Consider the following 12,155-nt stretch of genomic DNA (forward strand, 5'->3'; position numbering starts at 1 on the left):
GCACGCATCTGACTAAATAAACACAAGTGACTTATCTGAAGGAGATGCACCGGATTCCTTTGCCATATTCCCAGAGCTACTGGCAGTACATGCTGCAGAGCTTCCTTTTGACTCTAGCACTAGTATAACAAATCAGGTTTAATGTGGCTGATGGTGTATGAACACATCTATACATCCATTGCCTTACCCAGAAAAGTGGACACGTGGCTTCCGAAGCAGGGAAGCAGTCACCTTTCACGCCATGCTCTGTCACAAGGCTTCCTAACAAGAGCAGTGAATCAGCCACGTGGAAAAGTGTAACCACAGAAAAGAGGGAGACTCAGGGCTGGTACAACAGGGAAAACCCCAGCTAGCAGAGGGTAGAAAGCACTTAATCTCCCTTACCAGCATCAGCCTGAGAAAAGTGAAGTGAACCCCAGGGAACAGCTATGAACCAACATGCAAAGTGGTCGCTAATCTTGTTTCCAAAAGCAACACCACTAACTTGTCCTGAGTTGTCCGTAGTCTTTCACAGAGCAAGCTGAGCAACCCAGGGCGATTTCCAAAAAGGAGATGAGCATTCATGACAGAGGCATGTTAATCCTGTCGTTAGTGCTGCTCCTCTTCACGGACTTTCACCTCCTCAGGCTCCGTACGAGAGCTCACACTAGAGCTGTTTCCGTGCTGCAAAGTCAGGTGCTCTCTAGATCTGGAGCAGGTGCTGAATTCCAGGTAGCAAGAATCCTTTGCTGTGCAAACTAGCAGCAGAACTAAAGCCAAGTACTGACCCGTCTGCAGACCAAAAAAAAAGCACAGCATTTCAAAAAGCTGCAGTTCTTGGCACTTCGGTCTAGCACAGCATGCCCTGGGAATAGCCTTTCACAGCATTATTCTCACCTAATCATTTTCTCATTTCTATCAATCTATTCACACTTTCCAGTGTTTTCTTATTGGAAAAGGTGATACATAAGAACGGCTGTCTTGGGTCAGACCAAAAATCCATCTAACCCAGCGAAGAGAAAAAGAACAAGATGAACATAGAGTGATACTCCCAAAAGCCCCATTCTGGTCTCCAGCAATCTGAACTCCATTTCCCAATCTAGAGCTGATGGCTTTGCACCCAAGACACCTTCAGTAAATTTTGAGCCCAAGTACTTTCCTAATGTGCACAAGTATAATATAACAAACTTACTTGCTTGTTATCTGGATATGTAATCTGGATAGCGCTGAGCGTCATCACAGGGAACAATAATGTTCATGGCTGAGACCTTTACACCACCCAGCTGAGCTCACAGAGGGTAATTCCCCTTCTGGAGCTTGACTTGATCCAGTTACACCAGTGATCCTGAAGTCAGGGCCCCACCATTGCACAAATACATAGCAGGGACAGTTCCTACACCAAAGGTTTGTCATCTCAGCAGGAAACAAAGCATAAAGACCATTCTTTCCTTTTTAGCTGTCAAGAATGCGTGCTCAGAGGGGAGCAGAGGAGCTTGCCCTGCGTGCTAAAGCTGTGGCATGCCTGGGCAGGCCTGGCTTACAAGCATTTGGTTTACAGCTGCCCCTCTGCCAGGAGAATTGCAAACAGGGAGCCTGGGACAGAGCTGAGGTTACTCTGAGATACTTGCAGTCACACCTGGGTAGAGGAAGAAATCTGCTGTTAAAGGGCATACCCTATTTCCTGAAAAATTACTGTCTGGCTAACCGCAGGGAAATGTCCCTTCCCCTGACAGTCTAATAGCTGGAGATGTGACAGGCAGCAGCAGAGTGGCAGCCCCAGCTTCAGTGAGGGGCACAGAGCCCCACATCCTGAAACACCAGTTTTGCAGAGGACCTATTTCTTATTAACGGGTAACTAGCCCAGCAGAAAACTCCTACCACAGCTACTCACAGTATTAATCTAACAGCTTAAACGTATTACTGTACTTTCACTAGACTAAAGTTTAGATCAGTAATTATTGCCTGGGGGAAAAAAAAAAAAATGGTGGAAGCCTCCCACACATGTTTTGGTAAGGTGCGAAGAGGGAAAATAAAAGATACTGAGGCAGTCATCTCCTCAAGTAAGCAGCACCAAGGCACTGGCCTAAAATGGGTTTCCCCAGCCTGGAAAATGGAGGGTGAGCCAGGACCAAGGCAAGACTTTGATTCCAAGGCAGCAAGGGAAGAGGAGAAGCATGAGAACATGTCAAGCCATCAAACTGTGCTGCTTTTTCAGAAGAAATATCAGAAACTCTTTAGAGGGCACTTAATAAATGAAGTAGTCACAGGAGACTTCTGAATTATAAATGAGGTAACTGAATGTAATATTTTTTCTTTTTTGGAATAGGTTATTCATCAAAAAACCTCTGATGAGCCAAGACAATGCATTACAAATGGACTTAGTCTCTCCGAGAATTATTGCTGCCAATGTTTTTTTTCTCATTGAAAAGCAAATCAGACACTTCAAGTCCCTGATTTATTACTGCACTGATTTCCATGAACATTGGTTTGCTCTAGCTTTGAGTTAGAAAAAGGCTTTTGGAAGAACAATAATCAATGAATATATAATGTAGGGGAATCAAGCAATCAGAAATAGTAATTAGCTCAGTGCCTAATTCAAGGACGTGTTATCCTTGAGTTACTATGGGAAAAAGAATTTTGTATTTGTGCATTCAGGCAGGTTTTAACTGCAGTGTAAAAAACTAAGTTGTTTTGTCCCTCAGAGGCACTCTTCTGAATAGGTGGGATTGCATACACTTGGCACTGGCTGCAGAACGAACACGAGAACTAAGCAGACATTTGGAGGACGAAGGTGAATAGACAACGGTGCAAGGACAAACACAACTTAAACTACATAAAAACCTTATTATGGACCCTCTCAAATCACATACACAGTGTTTAAGGTCGTGATTGCAGATGATCACAAAGCTGCAGCCTCATCCGAGTTGGTTTTTTCTTTCCTGGACTGGAACTTTTCTCCTGGAGCGAGAGAACGTGTGTGTACATGCACGAGTGTGTGCGTGATCTTCTCACGGACAGCCTCACCGTGCCTTCCCAAAGGCACGCCTGTGCTCAGCCGCTGCTGCAGGCTCCCGGTGCGAGCATCTAAACGCAGCCACAGGTACGCAAGACTGCTGCAGCAGCCTCCGAGGAGGTCAGCCAAAGCACGCTGGGTCCGTCGCTGCCCGAGGGCCGGTCACTGCTGGTGCCAGGAGGGGCAGGAGGTGTCTGAGCCACCCTTGGGTGCATCAGCAGCGTGGGCTGAGCTCCCAAACAGGGCACTGGAGCTGTTTGGAATTCAGATTGTTCTGTGGGAGATGTCACTCTCCCAAAGGTGACGTTTCAGACCGGGAAAATAAATTAAAAAAAAACCCAGCCTTATTTTCCAGAAAATGGAAGTTTTGATTGTGGTTTAGAAAACTTCATTTTGCAAAAATCTTTCAAATTCCATTTCTCATAAATGTTCACATTTCATTGTAATACAGGCAAGAAGCCTCCACCATGTTTGTGGTCAGTTTGTCTCTGTCTACGGGCAGTACAACGGCTCTTTGCAGCTTTTTTTCTGTTAAGTTACCCACTTTTCCAAATTTTTTATTTCATTACTGGGGAACTACACAGTGAATGAGCAGAGCTGTAACATATATGCTTATAGCCAGGCACCTGCACTGGAATTCTGCACAACAGAAGTTTCACACTAAAGATCTTTTAAAAAAATTAGTTGCTATTTCTACTTTGGCCTTAAGTTTCAATTTCTTACAATTGGTTTGTTTGTTCAGTTTTTAAAATGAAGGTTTATTTGTCGGCTTTGTTTGTTTAACAGAAACAGAATTCTTTATTTTCCCAAGCTGAAAACATGTGGGGGTTTGCTCACATTTATTAAGCAAAAAAAAATTGTTTTGTTTTTTAACATGCACTTAATCTTGTTTGGAAACAGCAGTGTGTAAAACAGAATTTGCCATATAACTATAAGGCAATGCTAGTTTCCCCAGGAGGAGTGAATTTGGGAGCAGTTTTCATCCTATAATAGCAGACAGGACAGCTTACCACCACATTATGGCAATTCACCTGTCCAGAGACTAGAAAAAGTACAAACTGTTTTGGTTCAGGTGGAATTGAGGAGTAAAACGCCACTATTAAATACACATGCTACAGATCCCACCCAAATGAGACAGTATCACCCAAAAGCTTATTTCTTGCCATTTCACAGAACCGGTGTTTAAATTGAGCAGATTGCTCCAAAATGTGAAGCATAATTAAGCAAAATATAAGTACCAATTAAGCTGTATTTGCACAGAAGAAACTGCTCAAAAAATATTGTCCCAATACAGATCTAGATTATTCCACAGGACATGGGAAAGTTTACTGAAAGGCATTTGCTCATGTAGGAAGGCTTTCTGCTGAAATACACAGCATACAACTGTGGGGGAGCTGACAGCCAGCAGTGGGCACGGGTTATATTTCTGTAGATACGCTGTTAGAGGGCAGCACCTACACCTCAAGCATTTAAGTCGATCTGATCTCAGGCAATAGATGGAAGCAACCAGTAGCGCCCAGACTTCTTGCTCATGAAAAACACTAGCGTCCCAATTTCTGTTTTGCCAAGAAGCTGAACAAGAAGTGGGTCTTCAGAACATCCATGTAAATGGACAGTGCCCAGAACACACTTCTGCCACTAGTGTCTCTTTAAACACAGCCTACGTACTTCTTTCGGTCCCAGAGACAGAGCTGCTTTATTACCTATGTATTCATTCAAATTCTTCAGCCACATCTTTGATTCTTGTACTTAAGCATTTTGAATGCAGACAGTTAAAAATTACGTACTTGCTTTTACACATACACTGCCCAGTACTAAGGGCATTAACTCGCTGAAACTCTTCATCCAAATAAATGTCAGCTCCTGATGTTAATTAAAAAAAAAAAAAAAAGCCCATCCACCACACTAGATTCGTTGCAGTCAGTAAGACTCCAACATGAAAGCAGTAGTTTGTTTCAAGATACCAAATAGAGATTTTATTTCCTTACAAGAAATCCTCTTGCCCTTTCATCAGGGCCATACCAGTCAGTGTTGAGGCTCCCAAGAGCAGCTCTTTCAGTCAACTTGGCTGCTAACCCCTCCCCGTCCTTCCAGTTCCTCTTCTCCCCTCACCTTCCCCTGTGTTCCTACCTCTGAACTGCAGCACGAGCGTCCTCCAGGCTGAAGGCAGGCTCTTTCTTATTCTCCCCGGCTGTGAGCTGCTCTACAGAGAGGACACGATCCAGAGCAGCACCGCGCACCCACTCCTCCCAAGGACGGTAAGCGCACGCTGGGCTGCTCTGCAAAACCTTGGTCATCCACAGCCACGGGTACAGCAGGCAGCTTCAAATTTTGTATGGAGGCAGAGCAAATCTCACCGGAGCATCTTGATCCAGTTTTAAGTGTTCAGAGAATTAGCAGAAGATCATTTAAAACATCTCCCCTAGGAATGAGGTGGGAGTAAGAATAACTAAAAAGTGGTTTCTTTTCATTAAGAGGCAACACTCTTCATTAAGAGGTAGCACTCAGGGGAGCAAATGGCTTCCAGCTAAGCCTTTCCCTTCAGTCAGGAGTTCAGGCCTCAGCAGCCTGCAGTGGTCTGCTGAAAGCCTGCAGGTAACCATTAAGTGGTTCAACACGGGGAGGAGATCCCTTCTGGAAGTGCCACGAGCCGCTTGTGCCTTTCTTAGTGTGAGCAAACAGAAATACACGCACAGTGTGAAGACGTAAAGATTTTTCACATGGGTTTCTATGTCCTACTGAGAAGCATTGAAATCAGGGAGGTTGGGGGTAGTAAGGACAAAAGACCAGACACATTGGTACCAAGCAGTAAGCAAGTCCATAAAATACGAGCTAAGACCCAAGCCTGCCACACATACAGTGACAGATCACTCTGCTACAGTCAATATACCAAATATACCACTGCCATATACAAAAGCAAACAGGCAAGAAGCTGAAATCCCATTAGGCAAGACAGGAAAGTTTCAGGAAACAGACAATAGCTTAATAATTTCCAAAGCTTGCCCCAGCTAGTCGTGCTGGAAACCTTAAAACTTTGTTCCTGTGGCAAAAAGTTAATGAGATAAGCCCAAAACTTGCCCCTATTTTTCGCTGTCTTTACTCTGCTTCTCCTGGAAGTGCAATAGGAAGTGCCATGAGTCTCGACATTGTAAGACTCACCCTGCCTAGGATGTAGGTGCAACCAACTACAAGTTGCCATGAAGTCAAAATACATAATTATTTAAAGCTTTACCATGCTAAAGTTAGAAGCTTGAAATTCCACTGATTTGTCCAAGAACTTTCTGCTTCTGAAACATACTGATTTTCAGCCTGGAAGAAGGTGGCCATGAGGTTTATAGCTACCCAGGCTGGGACCTGACCTTGATCAGCCCCCTAAAATTATTGGCAAATTCAGAGATCTGGTCTGTTTTTGGAATACCACCACCAGAGAGTGATTTGAGGCTAATAAACATCAGTGCTTGTAAACACTGGAGCTGTTCTGGTTGACAATATCTGAGGACTTCTGCAGGCAGAAAACAAATACACAATTGAGAACATGACCAGTGCCAGAACATAGCTTATTAAATTTTCATGCTGACTCTGATTACTTTCATTTAGCAACACAGATGTGCAACCAGGATGAGGAGATATAGAGCCCATGAGTACTGGGAAATGGCTGGCAATATGAGCAAGATTTGGAAACCAGTCACTTGGAGCAAATGCCGCTCACGTGTGGGCTTATCAGCTCTTAGCAGTGACTTGATTTTAAAGAAGCCGTGAAAACATTATAATGTATTAGATTTCATAATTTGATTCTTCCATTCTGTTTTAAGGAAATCACACAGTAGCCCACAAATGAGTACAAAACAAAGATAGGAAAGCATTGCTAAGAACAGTGTAAAAAAAATAAGTTATAAAGCCACTCCATACACGATCACGATTAAACTAGAGTATTTTGTCTGAAACATCATCAACATATTCTGGGCAGCTCTAGCCTAGTTCATTTGAGCAAAACTGTAACAGAGCAAGGGGCACCAGAAACAGGTTTAGATGGACAAGCCATCGTGGGTAAGCTCATCCCAGTATCAAGCAGAAGAGCTGCTTGTGCAGACGAACCCTTTGGTTCTGTCCCTTGTGCTCTGGGCTTTGACACCAGGGTGTCACGGGACCACCAAGAAAGGGAAGAGGTAGCCAAATCCCACAACCTGTGTGCTGATGGGAACTTCTGCTCTAGGATCCACCTAGGGAAGCCTGACCTGTCTGTGCAAGTGCTCCCTCCTATTTATTTTAGGGAGGAAGAAACATTTAGCTTGAAATAGTTTAACTGGAGCATGTAAAGAACAAAGAAGGAAAACTTCCCTTTCTGAATGCTTCAGATTTCATCTTGTAATTTCAATTCCCCTTTCAATCATCTATGAGAAATTTAATAAAGCGTTGGCCTAATCCCAGAATAATAGAAAAACGGAGAGCTAGAGCTTTGCACGTACCAAGACACAAAGGGAGCCTCTACAGCTGGAGTCGGAGTGTGCCACCAGCCCTGCTGGGAGCCCACCCTCCTGCCCTGGTGCAGCCGTACCACCCTGGAGGTGCGGGGACAGGGCACCGCTGCCTCTCCTGGCCTTCAGGGACCCGTCTGGCAGCTTCGCCCTTCTCTTGGGGTATTGTGCCTAAGCAACCCCCAGCTCCCTGTCAGAGGAGCGCTCAGCCATAGCAGCAGACCCAAGGACATGGTGCTGCCACAGACCCACGCGGAACCGAGCTCAGCGCTGCGGGTGTAGCCACGGCCCCTCATCGCCTGTGGGCACCGCGAGCGGCTGCTTCGCTTGCCGGTCCCACTGCCAGAGGGGCTGACGGCCTGCTGCAGCATCGCTGTCAGCAAGCGTGGTGGACATCAAATGGACAAGTGAAATGTTTTACTCTTTGCACAGTGTGAAATCTCCTTCTAGGAGAGAAAGGATTAACTGTTTAAGTAGTTAAATTAATTAGGACTTAATTAAGGTACATTTGGACACGCATCCTCAATTTGAGGTTCCCATGTGTGGATTTAAGAATCATGGGAGAGGGATTAAGGTAATGTTAATTATGTTCCGTTTATATTGACTATTTAAATAGCTACCCCTTTGCAATTATGAGCCTCTACTTCTTTCAAGAAAAGCAGCCTTACCCTCAAATTCTCAAGGATGTTCTTCAGCCAAAAAAAAATGTCTCCCCCTAAAACTGTAAATTTATTTAAACCAAGTGAAATGATTCTGGATTTCAAAACATGGCACTTTAGCTCTCTTGTGGTTCTCGCAAATTTTTGAAAACAAGGAGACAACCAGGCAAACTCAGGCAGGTTAACGTGTAGATGAGTGATGCTTCATGTCAGTGCAAAGAGGTTCAGCGACAATGCAAGAAGCTGGCCCACAACTTTCATTTTGAGACTTACTAATAACAATGTGTCCGTGATAAGTTGGCAAATCAGTGAAAACGATGAGCAAGTTTTAACACCCCACCAGAGCAAAGCCATCTCAGAGACTGCCCTGGAGCCAGTGCGGGGATGCACCCTCAAAACCCAGGTAGGCTCTTAGAGAGAGCCTTCAAATTACCAGCCTCAGGTCACACTTTTCTTGTTCCTCCCACCTTAATGCCCCCTTCCCCTCCCCTCCCCTCCCCCCTACTGCAGATAAAGGTAAACCTCCTGCCACAGCCGCATGCATCGCTTCGGGACTGCTCTGCTGCTCTCGGGGGCACTGCGAAGGCTGGTACTGCTCGGGGTAACTCATTTCAGGAGTGAGAACAGAAAGCACAGCTGACTGCTCTTTTCTGGCTGTATTAAAAACGTTTAAAAAAAACCTGTTCACAAGATTCCGAACACCTTTTGTGCAATGACAAATCTAAGTTATCATTAATGATGGAAGTCAAAGAACTTGATTTTTTTTAACCTGGCTGTGTCTCTAAAATGAATGCTGTTTTCACACTCCTTAATTGCTATAATTTAAAGATGCATGGAGAGGGGAAAGAAAGAAAAAAAAGACTTATTTTCCCTTCTGCTGCAATGAGAAACCACATTTATTACATATAAAAATTTACCACCATTATTTATTAGCAGGCAGAAAGCTTCTGGGTATAATAAAAATTTGGTACATAAAGCTGCAGCTGCCTGAGGAGAGAGAGGGAGAATTAACTGTAATGAAACTGGTTTAAAGAGCCTCATAATATCACTTTAAAAATACCAAAAAGAAGGGGGTAGAAGTGAGAGGGGAAAAAAGATCTTTTTTTTGCAAATCACAAAATATTATCTGGTCTTTCTGCTAAATTCTCATATGAAAACAAAAGACAAGTTTTCTTCTCATCTTTACATTGAAGACTTATATCTGGAAGGAGCATTTTCTTCTCCACATAGGCTAACATTGAACCTCTTAACAAGCAGCAGTCTTTGATGATGATTTTTTCCTGAGTGGCAGATTTATTTATTCCTAGTTTAGAGGCACTTACTGGTCATCACACACAAGTGGCAGGCTCTTTAAGCACAACTAACCTCCCAGTTACTTGCTCCTTGGAGATATAAGGGGCCCAGCTCACAAAGCTTCACTTAGGAAAGTAATTCCAGTAACATCTAGAAATGGAATAATTTCCATTTGCAGTGCAGTGGCAGGACTGAAAAAATCAAAACACATGAAGAAGTTCAGTTATGGGGAGACTGTACAGTCACTTGTATTGCTCAAACCTGCACCACAAAGATAGCTTAGAGCAGGGTATCTCTCCTGCCCAGCTGAGCAAGGCAGGCAGTGATGCCACTTCACTTAAGGTATTACATGTTCTTACCATGTGCATTTTCTTTTAGATACCTGGCTGTATGTAGTTTTTGTGAGTGCTTTGGTCATCTCAACTTTAGCATTTGGTAAACAGCTTTGGTGCAAGTAACATACAGGTATTGAAAGTCCTCAGTGCAACAGCTATACAATTATGCAAGATCTTAGAAAGATTTACAGCACTTAAATTCTGTGACATTATAAAGGGAAAACTTTTGCACTTAAGAAAAATTATTTGTTTCTCATGAACTGATGGAGAACAGTAGGTGTCTGTGAGCTAGACCTTCATATTACCTTGTCAGACAGGCTCCACAGGCAGATTTTGCTGTGCAGCCTGTGCTGTGGTGTGTCCAGCCTGCTACGTGGCCTCATGGAGCAGGGAACCCCTGTCACAAGGTTATTCATCTTGACCTTTTTAATGTATAAAATTCAGGTCATGGTATGTCAAGCCAAAATACACTGCTACTATAGGAAGCAACTCGGACTCAACAAACTGCTGGTTTCTTATTTGGCTACTCAGCAGCTAGCCAGAGCTTTGCATTATTGAACTCCCCTATAGGATCACCTTCTAAGGCTGAAAGATAAGCTGCCAAATTTCACCCTGAAATAAATCTGCACAGCTGAGCTATAAATTAATAATCAAAACCCACTAGACAGGATCTCCATGTTTTTATATTTTTGTTTCTGAAGGAATTTTTCTCCTTCACCCTTTCCCTATGGAAAACTGCTCAGGTTCACAGCAAATAAATAAAAAATGAACTATGGACCCTGTTGTTTCAGCAACAACCCAGCTGCTAAAGCTAGCAGTAAAGTGGTCGAAGTACAGGTAGCTTTAGGAAAAAACCAAAAAATCCCTATACTATGATGAACGTTGGTGCATGCTACTACAGCACAAGACAACAATTACGTGGCAAGCAGGACAGTATTTAGATTACTGTTGCAAATGACGCCCATTGATCACAATGACCAGCCCGGATCCTACATTCTCCAAGATAAACTTAATTTTGTTTCCTAATTCTTTATTATAATTAGTATTAAGTAGTTGTATTTAGTCTACCACAGAGCCCAGACAAAGACAGAAATAGCCCAAACCTGTCACATAGTACCAGTATGAATTGTTACACATTTTGCCAAAAAAAAAGACACTAGATAAGTCTCCAGGAGAGGGATAAACATCATTCATAGCTGATTTTGTTAGCAGTTTTCCCCCAGAATCTAAAAGGATGAAACACAAAAATACAGACTAGAGATTTCATTTGAAGTGCAGAGAACAACCCCAAACCATACAGGAGGAAGTGTCATGACAGCACTTTTCCTTTAGCTCCCCCTGTATCCCAAATCCTTGATGGAACTAAGCCAAATCCTTCCTCCAAGATTTCACATGAAACAAAAAGATTTCACGCTAAACAGCTTCAGTTAAACAGCATTCAAAAAGGTATCTTCACGCCTAAGTCAGCTACTTCGATTTTCTTCCAGCTTCTACAGCTCCTAATAGGACCAACGGCACTGGGCTCTGCTTAACTTTGTGCTGTGCACTGTTATCTTCACGGTGCTTGAAGCAAAGGCAGTAGAACCTGCACCACTATTTCCACTTTTTATGAGGCTAATTATGTCTCTCCATCAGGGGAGTCTATCTCAGTAATCAATGGGCAGGTTTATGATCGAGAAAGCTGCAGAATTTGAGGATAAACTAGCTGGATAGCTTTGTGCAGACTACACAGCGTCAGAGGCAGCTCGGTCATGATCAGCACTACCCCAGCTGACTGCTCTCCGGCACCTCTCTCAACAGAAAATGGGTATTCATGAGGTACAGAGAGCTCAAAGGGACAGATACTCTTCTCACTAACATAAATGAGAAACAGGCAGAAGTCAGAGGACTTCAGCTAGAGCCAAGGAAATGCAAAGCAGGTTTTAAAATAAGACTACATCATTTTCCACTTATTCAGCAACACTGCGATTCCTATTGTTGTTGTCTGAAAGGCAGCGAAATGACAGGTTGGTATTCCACCACAGGAACCCCCTCTTCTCACAGGTGTAGCACTGTTCTCTGCTCTCAGCACTTCTGGACCTGAATGGAGGGGGCACACGGAATTCAAGAGGGACGAAGCCTCTGCGTGTACTCTGCATTTCAAAGCGGTTCTGTAGTCCGCAAATGCAGAGCCTTGCGTACAGAATCCATTTTCTACGCTATTGACTATCTTAGAAAGTTTATATTGGTGTTAATATTGCAGAGTGCTTTGATTTCATTCTGAAGGAGGTACAATTTCAGGGTTGGTGAAACGAATGTCTTTTGGCATCTTCCAGACAGCTAATTGGTATATATAAATTATTTATATTCTTACAGAGTTGTGGGGATACAAATTAAGTTTGCAGCAAAAGCAGATAAAAAT

The 12,155-nt window shown here is 43.4% G+C and overlaps 1 protein-coding gene across 3 annotated transcripts in view; it reads right to left on the reverse strand.

Annotated features, from left to right (window-relative positions):
• The window catches only part of KCNIP1 (potassium voltage-gated channel interacting protein 1), a 278,893-nt gene that overhangs the window by 33,076 nt on the left and 233,662 nt on the right, over positions 1-12,155 (reverse strand). Inside the window, exon 4 of one of the 3 annotated variants that reach the window (XM_086471285.1) lies at positions 8,659-8,693. The exons of the other annotated variants lie outside the window; for them this stretch is intronic. Within the exon in view, the coding sequence (XP_086327411.1) occupies positions 8,659-8,666 (8 nt within the window). The 5' untranslated portion in view covers positions 8,667-8,693. The remainder of the gene's footprint in view (positions 1-8,658; positions 8,694-12,155) is intronic. 3 annotated transcript variants of the gene reach the window in all.

This window comes from Leptosomus discolor, chromosome 10 (genome assembly GCF_034619465.1).
Source record: "Leptosomus discolor isolate bLepDis1 chromosome 10, bLepDis1.hap2, whole genome shotgun sequence".
Taxonomy (NCBI): domain Eukaryota; kingdom Metazoa; phylum Chordata; class Aves; order Leptosomiformes; family Leptosomidae; genus Leptosomus; species Leptosomus discolor.